The 21,070-nt window shown below is 38.5% G+C and overlaps 1 protein-coding gene across 1 annotated transcript in view; it reads right to left on the bottom strand.

Moving 5' to 3' along the window:
* Positions 1-7,327: 7,327 nt before the first annotated feature.
* The window catches only part of LOC150078550 (fibroblast growth factor 18-like), a 465,725-nt gene continuing 451,982 nt past the window's right edge, over positions 7,328-21,070 (bottom strand). Inside the window, exon 5 of the mRNA XM_090385216.1 lies at positions 7,328-7,814. Coding sequence (XP_090241342.1) covers positions 7,482-7,814 — 333 coding nt within the window. The 3' untranslated portion in view covers positions 7,328-7,481. The remainder of the gene's footprint in view (positions 7,815-21,070) is intronic.

Genomic DNA, 21,070 nt, shown 5'->3' with positions numbered 1-21,070 from the left:
TGTGTTTATACTTTTTATATGATTGTTTTGTTTTTTAGGTCGTCCAAATATTCTTTGTTGTTGTTGATAATTCTGGTGTTTTCGATTTGTTTGGTGATGCTTTTTAATTTGTCTTCCATAATCTTACTAGTATACTTGATGTAGCTATTTTTGCCTGAAGTGATGAATCTTTTTCCCGTAGGTATCTTGTGATATTTTGGAATCCAGTAAATGTAGGGGTATTGCATCCTGTCTATTTTAATTTTTAGTTTTTTATGCATGGCCAAAATTTTTTTGCTGATGCTGTTTGGATTGGCGTCTATGTACTTGTATGTTTCATTGTCATGCAATTCCTCTTTAATGGCTTCTATGTAGAATTTCTTGCAAATGATACTGAAATTATTGTTTGCTTTGTCGGTTCTAGTGATAACGAATTTGTTTTGTATATCTTTAATTTTATTGTTGATAGTTTTTAAATTTAAGTGTTTGTTATTTTTGTTATGTTTTTGTAGTGTTATGTTTTCCCTGAAACATTCTAATATGTTTTCAGTATTGGCGTTTATCCAACATTGGAATGATTCTATGGGTTCATTGTTTTTGTGTGCTGCTTTGAATGCAAATTGTAACAGATCTGTGTATATCGATTTTTTTTATATATTCCAACCTAATTGGGGTGTTGGGTCTGAATTTTGTACCCTTTTTCATTGTTTCTCTTAGTGTTTTGTCTTCGATGATATTGAGGTCTCCTGTTACTATATGATTGTAATGTGTATTGATGAAATTGACATGGTTGTTCTTCTTCATTCATTTTATCAATGGTGTTTTTGTAATTGCGGATGGTTAGTCCTATAGGTTTGGTGTATCTGTATCTAATTTTTATTTGTGTGTTTTTGAGTGGTAGGTAACTTTTGTTATTATTAATGATATTACCGATATTAACTGTGTCGTATAAACGGTTTTGGTATTTTATTATGCAGTACTCTTTTTTAGTGTGTACGTTGAAATTTATGCCTATTCTGAATTTAAATATGTCTTTAAGTATATTGTTGAGGTGTATGTTCTGGGTTTTTTGCCTTTGGTATATTTTGCTAAGTGCTCTAAGTTTGCTTATTTTAATAGAGAATAGTGTGTTGTGTATATTTTTGATGTTTATTGAGTCTGTATCCCATTCTGTTAAGAGTTTTTCGAAATCATTGATATTTATTGGTATTTTGCTGTTGCTTTTATTGTATTCCTGTAATTTTCCGTTTTTAATCCCATTATATTGCCAGTTTTTGCTGAACTGGAAAATGTTGTAAGTACATATTTCTGGGCTGGTGAATGCGAAGTTCCTTCCGTTGAATCGATTGTTTAATCCATATGGATATAGGGATTTATATAATAGAATGAACATATCTTCCATGATTCCTCTTTGTGTGTTGTTATCAATAATGGTTAGAATGGCAATGGATATGTTGGCGAAGTCATGCATTTTGAAATGTCTGTATTCGATTTCGTTATTGTATTAGTCTGTCCTGTTTTGTTGGACGTCTGTTGCAGCGTTTTCATCATATCTGTTTATTTGTGATCTGTGAAGGTTCATCCGAAGGTGGAGCTCTGTACTTGTTTGTCCAATGTATTGTATCCCACATAACCTGCATGTAATTAGGTAGATTACATTTTTGGTGTGACAGAATGTTGATGGTGTATGTTGTGCATGTAGGGACAGGTTTTACAGAGTTTGCTGTTGCATTTTTTGAATTTGAGTTGTTTTATTTGTTGTGTGTGTAGCCCGATATTTTCATTGTTTAGACGTTTTAGGTTATTTGCTTCTTTTCTCACTAGTGGTGTGGCGGTGGGGATACTCTTCTGATTACTCAGAAGAGTATCCCCATGATTATAAGGTTTACTGCACTCAGGCGAGGCTCGTCGCCTGACTGCACTACAAGCTATTGCCAAAATTGAAAAACCCCCACAAAAAAAAAAAACCCATAGTAAGAGGCTGTAAATATGTATATAGCTTTGCCTCTGGACATACACGTGCTGTTACGCCTTGGAAAAGTGGTACCGGCACAGTCCGAGGTAAGGCATAAAACAAATGTAAAAATTAATGTAAATACACATGTAAATAAAGGAATTTAATCCACAAGTTAACACAAACTACAGAAGTTTAACATAATTTCATCGAACCAACAACAAACCACCATAATAGGCATTGGCTTGAAAATCGGGGACTTCGGCCAATGCGACATCAGCACACAGTGAAATGCTAATGCGACTGCGCCATAAAAATAACCATACATAAAAACAAATTAAAAGCGGGAAATTCCCTTTTCGACTCTACGACCTACACTGGACCACATTAAGTAAGTACATGTAGTTGTAGTATAACAATATAAAATGCTTACCCGTTGGGCTTTGTGTATTCTATCACAGTTGCTGAAGAGATTGTAAAAAATTAACTAATTCATAATTAATACTAGTTTAGCTAACAATAATTAAAAAATTAATATAAACATAAGTCCTTAGTATCCAGAATTAAATAAAATAGCAAAGCTGTGATAGATACAAACAGAAACGAGTAAGTATAAAAGCATTACATTGAATGGGCTGTTAATCCACTCAAAGCCCCCGATGAAGTAGGGGATTGACGGCCACGTGATGTAAAGCAAAAATGTATAAATATTATTATATAGTTATAAAATAGTATTGATAATTACCTATTGCTACAGATACATAAAAAATTTTCATCAGTAATTATCATGAAATTTTCTTTAGCAATACGCAATAAGTTTCTAAATCCTAAATGTATAGGCCATGTGAATTTAAGATAACCGAGACAAGGCTAGCTTAAAGACCAGTATTGTATTAACGCCAATACCTATAAGTAAAAAACACCAGTATTTAAGGAAATCGAACTATTGTAAACGTATATACTCTGGCACGTATAATGTTCAATTGGCCAACATGGCAATAAAAATGGCATTAACGATGCACAAAAGATTAAGACACAATAGAATGATAATACAAAAGAATAATATATATATATATATATATATATACAAGAGTGAGTTGCTATATGTTGAAACACCTGTTGTTTTGAATTGCTGACTTCTAATGTTATAATTCCCTTTCAGCCCAACGGAAAGGTGAGTCACACCATTTTGAAACATAAGGTTCCCCAAAACATTAATAAGATCACATAATTTAATATAGAGTCTAATAAATCCAAAATTGAAGAACAAAGCCCAAAAACATCAACAGAAGTCGATCTTTCAGCTCCGTTATTTGGTATGCAACAAATAAAATCTTTTCCTGAACCGGGAAGGCCACATTTGGCTAATATTGTGGGTTACCTTGGCCTGGTCTTTGAAACGCTTGAAAGCGTCAGGGAATTAGCCCTTTGGCGAGACCAGGAGCTGATTGCAGTTTGTAAAGTGAAATTTCATTCTCCGGCCTCAGAAGTTTTGGCCCAATCTACCGATTTACGCAAGGAAAAAAGTTATAGCACATTCAAAAATGCCTTTCTGGTGCAATTCGAGAAAACAGCGCCAATCGTAACTTGCTTACATCAGTTCGAAACGGCTGTACAGGGTAAAGAATGGGTAAAGAATTTAGCCCTGCTAGCTTTCAAAACTCAGACCGTCTCTCAAGAATCGTTAACTACATTAGACCAAGCTATGCTAGCGCAGTTTCTCTCTGGGAATTTAAAGTAAGATTAAGAGAATGGTACTTTCCCAGAATCCCTTAACTTTCTCAGAGGCAGTTACGATTGCGAAACGAGAAGAGATGAATATAATGAACTCATATAAACAAGAAAAAGGCCAATTAATGTTGTTTTAGTCTAGGTGACAGTGATGAAGTCGGGGGTCAACGAGAAAACTATTTCAAAGAATTTATTAAGCCTTTACAAGAGCAGATACAAGACTTTTCCCGCCCATATATTTAGAAGAGTTATGATCACCCTGCACGAAAAGCTATTTTTGTCTGCTCTTGGTGACTCAACTTACCTCAGCAATAATCTAGATGCTTTCTCCCTGCCATTACTTCGTCAGTTCACAACATTGGGGACGACACTCGATGGGTTCAAACTGGAGAAAACGTCTGGGATTCTCGACGATCGAATCAGAGAGGCGCTAATTAAGGAACATATCTTTGGGGTGAAATCGGAGCGTTCTAATTGTGGGATGACTTTTATTTTATTATTGATGAGAATGAATAAACTTGTGAGCTAATGATTAAAGTTCCTCTTTCACCTCCTTAAAATTCCATATTATTTGTGTCAGGCTTCAATGACAATCGGGCGCCTCCGTAGCCAGGTGGGAAGGAGCAGCAATGCGCAGCACGCGCTTCTTGATTAGACCGGCGTTCGAGCCCGTCACCACCGGATGCGGAAAGGTCAAGGAATGACCACCACATATTCCTGGAGCAATTATGGCCTTAGTTGCTAATGCTCCTAAAAAACCAACCAAACACAAACGATGACAATCGACCCAGGAATTTTTTTCTCCCCTACGAAAGTAGTCTTTTGGCCAATACGATTTTCCTATCATTAAGAGGGGGGGGGGGGATTTTATATACCGAGGGAGACAAAGGAACCGAGAGAAAAAGGAATGATTTTTGGCTCTTCGAAGAGAGATCGTACGAGAGATTTAGAGAGATCCTGAGAGGTCCGGTCACTGTCGTAGTCTTGCCAGTTGAGGACTCAGAAATCCAGGAGTCGTGAGAAAACACGTAAAACAAGGTAGGAAAGGAGGAAACATCTACGGATTCTTTCTTTCGTGAAAGACGGCAGTTCAGAAGAGTAATCACTAAAGAAACTCAGGAGTTTATTCTGGTAAGTTCGCCAGTATTTGTTATGGTAAACTAAATACAAATAATCTACATTAAGACCTATCCCTCCCTTTTTAATGTGAACATTTACTTACATCTCTCCTCACCAACGTCCAATCTGATGAGTGATTATCTTGTGTATTTAGATCCAAGAATGTGTCATTAAAGTTATTCATTAGTATATGTCTTGTTTTCAGACATTGTGGACTCACACGGCAGATTAACATAATTATCCAAATACTCGGACGGCTTAATCCCTGTTGATTTCTTTGAGAGCCAGTTATAAGTGTCAACTAAAGACTACATGAACCTAATTTTTACACATGTACCAGAAAACATCGTAATTGGTAATAAAGTAGTGAGTTATCCTCTCATTATCTTGTAATAGAGTGACCAATGATAAGTGCCCTTGTAGAGATATATACAATAAACCATGTTTATTTGCTTAACTTTGCCTCTTGACCATTCTCTCTTTATACATCGTTTTCAGCACTAAGTAAGTTATTTAAACAACCATTGTTTGCGGCCACTCTAGAACCCTGCCAACTGGAACGGGATGGGCATAGTGGAGAACACAATGCACCTTGGTGCTGCAGTTTATTCTTTACTTCACGGAGTAAATCTTAAGAGCACAAGACTTTGTCCTAAATAAACCACCACATGATCATATTAATCCCAGCCTTTCTGAATTCCTATTTTAGTGTTTGAACTTGCCTGGAAGTCTCGTTGTTCATATTGAACATTGTCCAGCAAGTGAACTACACTATAACGGAAAGAAACTGCAGAACATAATTCCAAATTCAGATCACTTAATTTACTGGTAAAATCTGCTAAAAAAGCCAGATCACACAACCACACCGTATCTTGCAGTTGCTGATAATCATATTCCCTTTGATCGACAATTTTTTTAATTTCATTCAGCAAATTTCTAAATCTGCAGAAACTTACTCCGATTCAGCCACCTCCAATTTTTGTGTGATATCAGATTCATTTTCATCAAGGTGCATTTTGTAGTTTCCTTTTAAGAGATTGTCCTCTGATGGAATTCATGATTTTGAAATTTATGTCCATAATCCTTTTGGTATTTAATCTTTTGCTTGCTAACACTTTTTGGTGGATGATACAGTGGTAACTCAAAAAATCTGGGAATTCATCATCCTTTTGACACAATGTGATGAACCCGTTAAGATGCCCAGTCATTGCTTTAGCTTCTTTTGTTGTTATTGGAATTGTTGTTATTGATACGAGCTTAGATAGTGGTAATTTAATTTTTTCAATAAAATCGTTGAATGTGTTAAATATATCAAAACCTCTAGTTCTTTTTTTTAACAAAACCATACACTGCAGTTCTTCTCTAGTGGCAAAATCAATGAGCAATTGAGCTATATCACTGACGTCTGTAGATTCATCCAGTTGTAAAGAAAAGGACACAATTGGCAATATGAGCACGCAATCGTTCGCTCACATTTTTACTCATTTTTTCGATTCGTCCCATCACAATATTTCGAGGTAATTGCAGACCTTGAAGGGTACTTTTAATTCCATTTTTGTTCTTAAAATTTTCAAAAAGAGAATCTGTTATTTCTAAAAATGAAACATTTACAAAGCATGTTAATGTTATGCACAATTCCTTCGAAAAATACTTGAATTTCATTCACACAAACTGACAAAATTGTTGGGAAACTAACATACCATGCATATATAGCCAGTGGCGGATTACCCATTAAGGCAATGAGGCACGTGCCTGGGGGCCCCAGGCTATAATGTTCTATAATAGATTAATGTTTTCAGTAAACATCATAAAAATCTTAATTAATTTAATGAAAATTTAAGCAAAAAATTCAACAGTACGAAATTTCATTTATTTGCCACCTAACTTTTATTTATTTTTTATTATTATTTTTTGGGGGCCCCCAAATATAATTTGCCTAGGAACCCCAACTATCCTTAATCTGCCACTGTATATAGCACTGTTTTTGTGCTACGTAGTTCTTTTGCAGTCTGTTATAAAAGACAGTTGATCTGCTCAAAAATATTTCCGTAGCGTAAATTATTCAGAAGCTCTTAATAATTCGATTATTCGAATTATTAAGATAATAATTTAGCCAGCAATAAGCTTCACTTCCTCGCATTTTTATTTCGTTTTAGTAGCAGTTTCTAACGAAAACTGCTGAGCACAGGACCTGAAGTTAAAGAAAAAATCTGCTCGTATAAATTTTTAATATTCTGCTCTGTAGCAGTTGAAAAGTCTCCTCTGTTCTAGGTCTCTTAAGTAAATAATATGCAAAATACGTGGCATTCAACATTGTCTGATATCCACATATGTAAATTTTAAAGGAACAAATTGAATTGTTCACTAAATTGATACAATTACTTGCTAAATCCGGTTAAGGAATGCTGCACAATTATGTATTTGCATTAATTTTCCTTGTCACGACATATTATATATCGTATTAATTGTGCAAGAATGCAACATAAACAAGTTTACAGATCACACACACAGAATTAAGTTTTATACATGGCATTCACTGAATCCTGGCAACAAGCTGGGTGGGGTGACATTTGCAGGAAATCAGCTACCCGGACACTTGTACAAAAGAATTATGCAAATCCTGAGAGGAAGTCATATGACAACCATTAATAACTTCACTCATACATAGTTCGGTGAAGACTGTCTGGAATGTCTCAGTTCATCTGGACGGCAGTGTTTTCGAGTTTTTGGGGGCTCTGATATTAGGTATCTTTAGTCGCTGTTCACGAAGATAATCGTGAAGTTTTTCCAAATCTGGCATTTCTGGTCCAGGAAACTTGTACAGTTGGAAGTTCAGATAAGAATCATTACGTTTGGTGAAATAGAAACACTGTTCCCTAGTTGTGTTACGGTGCTCTGCCCCATTGAGCGGCCTTCCCTTCAAATTGAAGCCCATGAACCAGTGCCTCTTATAAACTGAACGCCACATGGTATACATATTGTCCGCGCTCATCTCCTCAATAAACATGCATTTGGAACTCCGGCCACTGAACTATAATTGGAAAAAAAAGAAGGAAGGAAACGAAAATTTATTACACTGAGAGAAAGCATTTCTTACAATATACGTGTTCAACTTATTGTTAACTATGTGTATAACTTAATGATGTATCACAAAACTAAATGTTTAAAAAAACTATTTTAATCAAAACAACAAATATGTTGACTGGCTACTTTATTAGGTACATCTACCGCTTTCATAAAATGGAATGCTCCTTCAGTAACAGCACTACGCCACATGGTATTCGTGAGAATGGGCAAGACAAGAATTAAGAGATTTTCAATATGGCATGACAATCAGGCGCCACTAGGAGTATCTCGAAAACTGCAACTGCACTCTGCTGTTTTTGTAGAATGCTTCACAACAACACCCTCCTAAATTCAATCAGACGTAAAATTATTACTCAATGGTGTTTCATGTCGGGTGTATCGAGATTGGTCCAATAAGCAAATAATATTTAGCCAACGTAAATCCTGTGGAAACTTAGCCAATTAAAGTTCACAAGATATGTAACTAAAGACAGTATTCAGAAAGTACAAATCTCATACCTTGTCACCAATTGGGTATCGCATCCAACGACGGAACCGACGAATCCTCTACTTTACTGTTATAATGGGCGGAGGTGTGGGGTATGTTTTTGTTGTGCTAATTTGGTCCCATGGTAGAATGAAGCAACATTTCCAAAAAACCTGCGGCTGGATGTCACAGGTAATCTGAAAATTGTTTCTCTTCCTGGCTGCAGAATATCCATCAGCGAATGTGTTCTTCCAACAGGATAATGCACCACGGCAAAAGCCAGAATTGTTTCCAGGTATATGACAGTGAATTAACTCAACTATGGTGGCACCTCCATCACCATATTAAATCTATTTGCGTACCTACAGGACGAGGTGTAACGCATTCTTCGGAGCGGAAATACAAACTATCGAATCTGGAAGAATTATGGGAATCAATTCAGTCCACATCGACCGACATCCCCTGTGGCATGCTTTCTTCAACTAATTGAGTCAATGACACGACGAATCTAGACTGCTCTGTAGGCTAAAGGGGACTACTCGCTATTAGGCAGGTATACATAATAGAGTGGCCACTTAGCGTACATAAGGCATTTACAGAAATATAGGTGTACTTTTACAAACAAATATACAGAAATAAAGAGGAATTTACCTCAATGCTTAATGTAGAATACATCACAACAGCACTCTCCTAAATTCTGGATGTAAAATTATTACTCAGTGGCTTCCTTCCCTCATAGACATATGAATGGTCTGACGTATGCGCGATCGACAGTCAAGGTCTCCTAACGTGACCACATCAAACCACCACCACCACATAACCCTGTGACCCAGAAGACATCTTTAATATTAGACATCTTGTCTAATATTAAAATCATTAAAACCAATAAAATTTCCGTTGCGTATAAAAGTTAAAATCTTTAAATTAGGTAAAATAATTGAACGCAATTTCAAATAATTTCTCTTCCTAAAGCGGACCGAGGCTTTTCGACGGTTTGTCTTGGTCACAGGATGGAAGTAACATAACTGGAATTTCTTAAGCCGTTCGAGATTATTTAATATCTTGGCGCATGTGCGCAAACGACCACGAATCCGATATGAGAAATGGGCGACGTACATTATTGGAATTCTTGTGCAATTCGATTTCCAGCGTTTCGGCGATTAATAATTTAGTATAATTCCTCTGTATACTAAGAAATTTTGATTCATCAAATAAAAAGGTGGGATTCTCGTTGACGGCATGGAATGCTAATTCCGATGCACCTGCTCTAGCCGCACGCACTGAAGCTAAATGTTCTCTCATTCTCTTATTTATCGTACATGTTGTGGACCCTTGATATGATGAATTACATTTCTTACATGAAATGTTGTATACTATGTCGTGGCGCCTCCGTAGCCAGGTAGTAGTGCGTAGCACAAGATTCTTGATTAGACCGTCACCCATCACCACCAAATACGGAGGACGCGGAAAGGTCAAGGAAAGACCACCGCATATTCCCGGAGCAATATGGCCTTAGTTGCTAATGCTCCTAAAAACCAAATAACAACAACAATCCTATGCCGTTAATTTGTGTCGTAATTGACGAAAATATTGTTTGATTGTTTAGTTCAGTCTGTAGTTTTCGGATGGGTCTAGACACAATTTTAAACTCCGTATCCCTGAAAAGTCTCTTAAGTTGTTTGATCCAATGCTCGATGTACGGAACGGAAATAAAGTATTTCTTGGGGTTATTTCTATTGATTAAAGTTTTCATTTGCAACTTATTATTAGCTTCTATTTTAATCAGGTCAATAATAGAAAGTGGATAACCTCTATTTGAAAATATATCAGTTAGTGTTTGGATTTCCGTTCCGTGCATCGAGCATTGGCACAAACAACTTAACAGACTTTTCAGGGATACGGAGTTTAAAATTGCATCTAGACCCAGTCTGAAACAATAGACTGAATTAAACAATCGAACAATGCTTTCGACAAAATTTTACATAATTAGCATTAGCATTAGCATTTTAGCATTATTAGAGGAATTTGATGCAAGAAAGCAAGCTTATGTAGCATCAGCCAAAAAAAAAAAAAAAATAAATAAAGTAAAATAAATAAATAAAAAATAACCGCTTCCACTTCACCCCTCTGTTCGTTCGAAATACCTGTCCAACCGAGCCTTAAACTTATTTAGGCTATCAACTTCCACGACAAGGAATGGAAGTCTGTTCCACCTACCAACCACCCGCTGGCTAAAGGCAAATTTCCGCACATCTATCCTACATCTGTCTTTCCACAATTTGAATTTATGCCCTCTCAGGTGATTATTCTGAGCAAGAGGAAGAATCCCATCAGCACTGAGCATGCCCAAACCATTCAAGGCTTTGTACACCTCTATCAGATCACCTCGCTGCTGCATAGTCTCCAGACACTGTAATTCGCAAACTTTAAGCCTTTCTTCGTAAGAGAACCCCTTTGTTCCATTCACTAATCTTGTTTCCCTTCTCTGTACTCGTTCCAGCAGCTCTACATCCTTCTTGAAATGAGGTCTCCAGGCCTGTATACAGTACTCTATACAGTACTCTATACTCTATACAGTACTCTAGATGTGGCCTCACCATTGCCTTATACAAGGGAATAATCACCTCCTTATCCCTGCTAGAAAAATTCCTATATTTCATTGACAATACACTATGAGCTACACTTGCAGCCCGTCTGCACTGCTCAGAGAACTTCATATCTGCCTGCAGAACCACCCCCAGGTCCCTTTCATTCTCTACCACTGTCAGTGTAGTACCACAGAGTTGATACGTTGCTCTGGGGTTGCTGTTTCCCATGTGTAGTACTTTACATTTGTCAATGTTAAACTTCATTTGCCACCTCTCAGCACATTTGCTCAACCTTTCCAGATCCTGTTGCAGCAGCATAGCGTCAGTAGTGTCCTTAACAACCCTGCCAACCTTTATATCATCTACAAACTTGGACTTGATATTAAGCTTGATATACCACCATCAATATTATTTATAAATACAGAAAACAATAATGGACCCAACACTGAACCCTGAGGTACTCCACTAATAACATTAGTCCACGATGAGCAGTGTCCATTGATTACCACTCTCTGTCTTCTCCCCCTCAACCACCCCTTTATCCATAGCAGCAATTTGCCTCCAATGTCACACTGCTCCAATTTGTGTAGCAGTCTTCCATGTGCAACAGTATCAAAAGCCTTTCTAAGATTCAAGTATATAATATCAAAGTTATTCCCTGCATCCAGTTCTTTTGTGACTGCATCATAGTATCCAATCAAATTGGTCAGGAAAGACTTCCCCTTAACAAAACCATGCTGTGTCTGAGCTATATGAAGTCTTGTCTAGATGATCCTGCAGTGCTTCTTTAACCAGTGCCTCCATTAATTTTCCGGGAACAAAAGTTAAATTCACAGGTCTATAATTGCTTGTGTCAGCCTTTGATCCTCCTTTGTGAATTGGGGTCACATTTGCACATCTCCAGTCCATGGGTACCTCCCCTGAGTCCAAGGAAGTTCTCATAATTATGGCTAAGGGTTTGCTTACTTCCTTTGCTGCCTCCTTTAATATAACTGGATAGATTCCATCCACCCCAGGTGCCTTTCTTGTTTATCTTCAACAATTTCTCCTCCACTTTACTCTCAGTTATTACAAGATTCTCTATCTTACTGCCAGAGTTCAATACACCTCTGTCATTCCCCTCGCTGAATAACTCCTCATGTGTGAATGTCGATGCAAAATATTCATTTAGTTTGTTAGCTACTTGAGCAGGATCATCAACAGTTGACCCATCGATATCAAGTGGACCAATCTGATTCATCCCCTTCCTTCTAGAGTTTACATACATTTGTAAGTAAAGAATTCTTTGCTGTTTTTCTTCGCATCCTTTGCCAAGGATTTCTCGTAATCTGCCTTCGCCTGCCTAACCTCCTTTGTAACTTGGTTACAGATCAACTTGTATCTATCATAGGCTTCTGTGTCACGTGTTAATTTGTATGTATCCCATGCATTTTTCTTCTCTGCCATATGTCTCATTAGTTCATCTGACATCCATTTAGGCCTAAACCTTGAACAATATTTCTTAGTTGGTATGTAAAGCCTAGTAGCTTCCAAGATAAGTTCTTTGAATGCTTCCCATTTTGAATTTGCTGTTGGTAACATCATCAGTCGATCCCACTGTATAGAATTTAAATACTGTCTCTGTCTATGTTATAAACTATGTTATACAACATAGTTTATAATATAGTTATAAAGTATGTTGTATAACGACATAGTATACAACAGTTCATGTAAGGAATATGATTCATTGTATCAAGAGTCGACAAAATGTATGATAAATACGAGAATGAAACAGCATTTAGTTTCAGTGTGTGCGGATAGAGCAGGTGCATCGGATTAGCATTCAGTGCCGTCAACGAGAATCACTCCTTTTAATTTGACAAATCAAAAATACTTAGTATACAGAGGGAATTACATTAAATTATTAATCCCCGAAACGCTGGAAATCAAATTAGACGAGAATTCCATTGTACGTCGCCCATTTCTCATATCGGATTCGTGGTCGTTTGCGCGCATGCGCCAAAATATTAAATAATCTCGAACGGCTTAAGAAATTCCCATTATGTTACTGCCCTCCTGTGACCAAGAAAGACCATCGAAAAGTCCCGATCCGCTTTAGGAAGAGAATTTATTCACAATTGGGTTCAATTATTTTAGCTAATTTAAAGATTTTAACTTTTATGTGCAGCGATCATTATTATTGGTTTTAATGATTTTAATATTGGACAAGATGTCTTCTGGGTCTCAGGTTTATGTGGTGGTGGTGGTGGTTTGATGTGTTGGTGATCAGGTTAGAAGATCTTGACTATCGATTGCGGATACGTCGGACCATTTTGTCTATGAGGGAAGGAAGCCACCGAGTAATAATTTTAGGTCTGATTGAATTTTGTAGTGAAGTATTCAACAAAAAAAAAGAAACCCAAAAAACATTGAGGTAAATTCCTCTTTATTTCTGTATATTAATATAAATGTAGAACTCATTGAGCATGATACTTCTGTATTATTTATCCTAATTTACCAACAAATGCACTGTAAATTATAAATGGGCATGTTTAGTAATTTGCAGCGTTATTAAACAAATCACGTCACAGAGAACACAGCAAATTCAAAAGATCATAAAAAATTCCACAAAAATATTTCACACATTACAGAACAAATCCTAAAGTAAATGACATTCCATGGCAATTACTTTAGAAATTACCAATGTCCATTAGAAATATGAAGAAATAACTAGTTGATGATACAAAGGGAAAAAAAATTGCTTTTTTTGTTTACGCAGTTTATATAGACGTTTTATATATGGTATTCACTGAATCCTGGCAATAAGCTGGAGGATGATATTTGCAGCTACCCGGACAAAAGAATTATGCATATCCTGAAAGGAAGTCGTACCTCTGACAACCATTAAAAACTTCACTCATACATAGTTCGGTGAAGATTGTCTGGAATGTCTTAGTTCATCTGGATGGTGCCATTTTTTCGAATTTTTTGCATCTGTTGTATGTATCTTTAGTCGCTGTTCACAAAGATAATCGTAAACTTTATCCAAATCTTCTATTTCTGGTCCAGAAAACTTGTAAATTTGCAAATTCAGATAAGAATATAAGAAACATTTTAATTATAAGAATATTATAAAGATTTTTCGATATTAAATAATGTGTTTAATTTATTTAAACACTGCATATTAAATTAATAAATTAGAATAAATGAAATAGAATTAAATGTCATGCTAACGAATGAAAAATATAGAAACCACTCGTGCCAGTTTCTAGACCATGGACATTCCTTAAAATCATTTCACAACTGGTTTTAAATATTTATTTATTTGGTTTTAAACGAACCAAATAAATATCAAGGCATAAAAAACACGCACATACACAGAAACAAAATAAAGTATAGAATTACTAACAGCACATTATTGACTATCATCTGTTTCATTTCTTTTCTGGAGGGTTTTCGGCACAAGGGTCCCCTTGGCCATATTGTGCCCGTTCGTGACTAAATCTGCAGTGTTATGATGATGATTATATAAATTTAAGCATTCTAAATAATGAAACAGGTCTTCAAATTAGCGTCATTGCCAAGAATGTGTGATGAAGTTAACGGGTCCTGTAAGTTAAATAGAGAACTATAACTGGCGCCTCCGTAGCCAGGTGGGAAGGAGCAGCAGTGCGTAGCACACGCTTCTTGATTAGACCGGGGTTCGAGCCCGTCACCACCAAATACGGAGCATGCGGAAAGGTCAAAGGAATGACCACTGCATATTCCCGGAGCAATATGCCCTTAGTTGCTAATGCTCCTAAAAACCAAATAACAAACAAACAGAACTATTGCTGGATTAAGTAAGAGCTGTGGTCGGCCTTTGGCCTAGAGGCAGGGAATGACAACTGTGTGTCATCTAATGCTTCCAGTTGACATCCTTACCCCGAGGAGGTAGGCATCTACTAACTATCTATTACACTCGCTCTCCTTTTAAAAACTTTAACAAAATCACAAAAGGCTCTTTTTTTTTTTTTTTATTAGTTGTTGGCGCATCGGCTTCTGTGGCCATAATGCACCTCCCCAAGTTTTTCGTACTACTCTGACCCAAGCCCGAGGCGGGAATCGAACCCGCGATCTTTGGGTTGCCAGGTAGGTACCATACCCACCCGTCCAACCCGGTCGGTACAAAAGGCTCTGAACTATGATCTAATAATAAAAAAATACCTAAAGGTATCACGGTCAGACCAACATTTCCCTCTCAAGAGAGGACCTTAGATCGAAATAAATATTACATTTAAGAGCGACATGGAGTTTACATTTAAGAGTCTTCCTGACCCCACAATGGCACAGTCCTCAGTCTGTATCAGATTGAACTGATTAAACTTGAGTCTTAAGTCATGTTCAGTCAGTAGAAAGCAAGCAGTCAAACCAAATTGCGACCTGGGTTTTCTCTTATAATCAACCATACTAACCTCTGGTATAAAAACATGTTTCATGTTTCCCTTCCCTTATCAGATTGATCCCATCAGCCTTCCCAGATGGAAACCAACTCATCATGAATTTGCCTTTTTTTCTATCCCTTGGCCGCAACCAGCTGTCCACCGCCCCACCAAATGGGCACAACTGTACTTCCAAATTTTTAAAGGTATGCCTCTCCTACAATACGTCAAACCAGACCGGATCACAAAGAGATCTGTAAGCAACTTTCCTGATAACAATTGCAACGTATACGCCGGTATAGTACGACAGGCACGGCTAATGCCTAACAGAGCAAATCTTTGTGCCGACAAAAGATGTTTCTTAACTGTAGTGCCGTTATTATTTTATGGCATGAAATTTTAGGTTTATGGGATTCACTCCATTGCAGTAATATCCTACGATCCTTGATGTTTTATCCTCAATATTCTTTTTGGCATTCGCAGCATATGCCACGGCACGACTACCCTCCATATCATTCTCCAAAAATTCGTCTAAGACACATAACTGGCCTCTGTATTTACGTTGAACGCGGATCTTATAAAAATTACCGGAACAAACAGAGGCTGTAGCTCTGCGCAAAATACTATCCGACCACAGGGCACCGAACGCTCCCTTAAAGTCCACGAACAAACTAAGTACATACCGTCCCTCATTTTGATGTTGTTGTTGTTGTTGTTGTTGTTGTTGTTAGAGGTTTTATGACGCAACGGCAGCTAAAGGCCATTATGCGCCACACAATTGTAGCACTTACCAGGTGTCATTAAAGGTGAGATGTGTATTTCGTGGGATTTAAACACTATATTCTGTCGTAGCATTTTATCTTTTTTAGAAAAGTGAAAACTGCATTAATGTCAGATCTGTCAGCTAAAATTTGTTGCAAAGTAGGTATGATTTGTGCTGCATGGCTTGATAAGAATGTGGTTTGCCGTACTCCCTTATAGACAGTGCAGGCAACTATGATATGCTGGACTGTGATTTGCGCAGGCAGTTTGGACCGAAAGGCGGATCTGAGGAAGAAATAAGATAAAGGTGAGTAAGGTGTGTGTGTATGTCTTATTCAAATTCTTGCAAGCGTGACTTCTTTCCTTCGGTTCAAGCGGAAGCTAAATGGCCAAGACTAGAGATTCGGTTTAATCTGAAGCAGTTTGTTGCCTTCTTGGTTTTTCCAGATGGTTTGCCAGTGATCCATACTTCGCCTTGTTATAAGACTCTTATAGTCGGTGAAAGGGATTTTGAAAGATGCGTCAACTGGTTCCACAGGAGATTTGGCTGCGTGGTCAACATTCTCATTGCCAGGTATGCCAATATGGCTAGTTACCCAACAAAATTTTGCTACTTTCATGTCCTTAGCTAGGTCAGCCAGCAAGTTATGAATATTACCAAGTAGGTAATTGAGATGTTTTCTTGGTTGCTATAAAGTGAGAAGGGCATTGAGGAAGTCGGTTAAAATAACGCTATGGGTAAACTGATGCAATTTTATAGTTTCCAGGGCCATTTGTATGGCATGTAGCTCAGCAGTAAAGATGCTATATTCTAAAGGTAAGGTGACTGAAGATTGTGGACGATGAAAGAACAACAGCAGCACCGACATGATGGTCAGTTTTGGAGTCATCAGTGTATATCTGGGTATAAGATTCATATTTTCCAATTAGAGATTTGTTAAGCTGTTTTATATTCTGTGGAGAAAGAGTACCATTCTTGCAGGGATAGATCACATGTGCAGGACAGAGAGCACATGGAGGAGCAGTGAAACTAGTTGTGGCTATTTTAGAAAGGTCTAGCTGCCAATTTTCGAGTAATGAGCGAAGACGTATGCCAGCAGGTCGATTTATTGATGGATAAATGGCATACAAGTTCTCCCAATCTGGAGTAAATAAATGTTTCCACTCTGGATGAAGGGGTTTACTTTAGATTTTGACAGCATAATTTAACAGTAAAATTTGTTTTCGTAAAGTGAGTGGAGGATCATGAGCTTCAGCGTAAAGGCTCTGGACTGGAGATGTGCGGTAGGCTCAAAGAGCAATGCCCAGGCCACTGCGGTAAATAGGGTCCAAAAACCTTAAGACGCTGGGTCTAGCGGAGTTGTAAACTGGAGATCCAAAGTCTAATCGTGATCTTACGATAGCGTGATATAAATGAAACGTATGACCGTCAGCACTCCATGATGTATCTGATATTACTTTCAATATGTTTAATTTCTTGAAACAGGTGATCTAAGTTGTTTGATATGGTCATTAAAGTTTAATTTTTTATCTAAAGTTAAGCCAAGGAATCGGATAGTAGGCACAATAGGTATGTCGTAGTTGCCCAGCTTCAGAATTGGGTCAGGATGGAGATTACGTCTTCTACAGAAATGAACTGCAACATTTTTTTCAGGTGATATGCGAAAACCGTTATCTGCAGTCAAAGTTGTAATCTTATTAAGAGCTCCTTGCAGTTGTCTCTCAATCATTCTCATGTTCTGGGAGTGACAAGATATACTAAAGTCATCTGCATATAGAGTAGTAAACACAGTGGGTGGAATGATCTTTGATACAGAGTCGATTTTTGTAACGAATAGCGTGGCACTGAACCCTGTGGAACACCTTCTTGGATGAAGTTACGAAAGAGGGTGGATTGGATGCGTACCTGGAAAGTGGACATAGTGGACATAGTGTTTTTTGTTATGCGGTTCCCGTGGTTTCCCACAAATCAGCGTTAAATACTCTGTTAACATAGCAAAGCAAGTCAGTGTGGGTTATGTGTGAGTAGTGTGTTGTTTGACTGGCCTCTTCGTTACTGGGAGGCGCGATCACCAGGAAGGAGCCTCCCAGCATCCGTCCACTGGCACGAGGAGCCGGACCAGGGAGTAAAAGACATCTGACGGGCCGTCCACACTCTTCAGGAGCGAGAGTGGGGAGGGCCAAGGAAAGAGCGGAGAAGAGACAGGAAAGTGGAAGACAGACAAGATAGCGAGGATGACAGAGCGTAGGCATCCTCCCAGGCGAAACGGAGCAGGAAGAGTGCTAGGTGCAGTTGTGGGAGTCCTGGAGAAAGACTGTGGGTAGGAAGAAGAGAATAGGTAAAGTTCAAATTAAAGAGTCCAGGATCGTCACAATGGAGAATCACGGAGCGGCGTCTACAGGGCTGTCCCCCATTTGCAGTTTCATGTCTGGAAGTTTCCGGTGCTGGGTATCAGTTGCTGTCTAGAGGAGGTTATCCAGGAGTAGTGTTCGGGAGTTGCAGATGATGCCAGCGACGACGAAAGACCTCGTTGGCATAACTGGTCAGTGCACGGAAGGCATCATTAGATTCCAATAACTTGGTTTCTGGCCGAAGTGATGTAGTGTGGAGGTCTAGGAGTAGTTGGTTTCTTAGATCTAAGTATACGTTGCATGAGTGCATCACGTGATCCCAGTCTTCAGGTTCTCCGCAGGTACAGAGGGCATCCTCGACTAGGCCGAACTCTAGAAGGCGTCTCTTGAAGGACCCGTGGCCAGTTTTATTGGAAGGAAGCATAGACGTTAGGGAGGAACCAAGTGGAACGTTGCTTGTTGATGTAGGTTACCTCAGGAAGGAAAAGTTTAGTAGTTGCACCAGTTTGTGGAGTTATTCCAGCGGGTTTGCCATAAGTTTATGAATTGTAGCCACACACGTTTATGTTCCTTTTTGATGTCGGTATCGGTACGGGTTTGAAAAGTGAGGAATTCAGCTTCCTTATTCTTCTTGATGGCATGAGAAAGTCCGATAAAAGCGACGTGGAGGTCCAAAGGGAGGCGGCCTGTTAGTAGCTGTAGGGCGGCAGTTGATGTCGTTCTACATGCGCGGGTCATTTGTAGTAGCATAAGTCGTTGAATTTGCTGAATTTTACGTTGAACATGCACTAAGGTCATTCGGTGGTACCATACTGCAGCTCCATATGTGACAATTGGTATAAATACTGCTGAGTATAAAAGGCTTTGAGTTGGTCCTTTAAGACCCCAGTCCTTGCGGGTAAAGCGTGCTAACATAGTGATGTAATTTTTTATCTTTTCTTTGATAGCTTGGATATGAGGAATGAAAGTTCTCCTGCGTACCTGGGAAAGACCGCTGTTTCAGAAAGTTCTGTATGAACTGTGGCATATTGCCCCTGAAACCTAGAGTATAGAGATCACGAAGAATTCCATATCGCCAAGCCGTATCAAAGGCTATATCAATGTCTAAATTAACTGTAGTCAGATGTTCCTTCCTTACATTGCATTGCGAATCTGGTTTTCCATTTGAGTCAAGAGGTCTAAAGTTGATCTACCTCTATGAATCAGTAAAGATTACCTTACCCCATTGTACTGCTATCCGGTCCTTGTGTTCGATGCCCTCTGTAAACGTTGTCTCCGATGGGCAGGTATTAAAGGGCCGTCGGCAAACAGACCACCTTTGTGGCGTCGCCTGGCCACAGCAAACCGCGATATCCTGCGTCCTGTGCAGCTGGTTTACAATGGATCCCGCTGTTTGGTGTCTGTCGCACTTGGCCTGTAGGAGTATATAGCGGTGGTCATTGGGCGTTGTTTTTCGTGGACAACCGCCACTGGTCCGTCGAACAGCTGTACCTGTCGTTCTGAAGATCGACCACGCACTTGACACGATGCTATGGGCGATACCGAACTCTGCAGCCAAACACCTCGCACTTCGAGACTTCCTCGAGCTTCCCAATTATTCGACCCCGGATAAAGTCATCCAGATGTTGTCGATTGGCTATTTCGTTGTCTGTAGCACTGTACGAAACCAATCGAACGTCTGTAACAATCGTGCTCACTATTCGGTAAAATGCACATAACTGCTGAACTGCTGCTTTTATCTGTTTATGTGAGCCCTCTCATCACGATTCAAATTTTTTCCATGTGCACCAGCTTTCTACTGAACGGCCACAGTTATGCAAATCGCCACAGACTGTTTCGTTTGATTTTGTAGTTGAACCTTTAGAAATAGTGTTGGTTCTTACGTTTTGCACACCGGTGTAAGATCCAAGTATATGATATAAAAATTATTCTTTGCATCCAGTTCCTTTGTCACCACATCATAGTATCCAATCCAAATTGGTCAGACAAGACTTCCCCGTAACAAACCCATGCTGTATCTGAACTACAACTGACGACGTCTAGATGATCCTGCAGTGCTTTTTTAACCCCTGCTTACATTAATTTCTCAGGAACTGGAGTTCAACTAACAGGTCTGTAATTATTTGTATCACCCCTTGATCCTCCTTTATGAACTGGGTTCACTTTTGCACATCTCCAGTTAATGGGTACTTACCCTAAGTCCAAGGAAGCTCTCATAATTATGGCTAAGGGTTTTCTTACTGCCATTGCTGCCTCCTTTAATATAACTGGATAGATCACATCCGCCCCAGTTTCTTTCTTATGTTTTCTTCAACAATTTCTAATTCACTTTGCTCTGAGGTTTTACAAACTAATTTAGCTCACGGCCAGAATTTAATACACCTCTGGCATTCCTCTTCCCCCAAATAACTCCTTACGTGTAGATGTACATGCAAAATACTCATTCAGTTTGCTAGCTAACTGAGCAATATCATTCAACAGTTGAACCTACGATATCAAGTGGAATAATCTGATTCATCCCTTTCCTTCTAGAGTTTCATAAGTAAAGACCTCTTTGCTATTTTTCTTTGCATTCTTTTCAAAGATTTTTCGTAATCTGCCTTTGCCTGCCTAACCTCCTTCGTGACTTGAT

This window comes from Mastigoproctus giganteus, chromosome 11 (assembly GCF_048544385.1).
Source record: "Mastigoproctus giganteus isolate SK-2022 chromosome 11, ASM4854438v1, whole genome shotgun sequence".
Taxonomy (NCBI): domain Eukaryota; kingdom Metazoa; phylum Arthropoda; class Arachnida; order Uropygi; family Thelyphonidae; genus Mastigoproctus; species Mastigoproctus giganteus.
The sequence above is the reverse complement of the archived record's forward strand: the minus strand, read 5'-3'. Positions and strand labels throughout refer to the sequence as shown.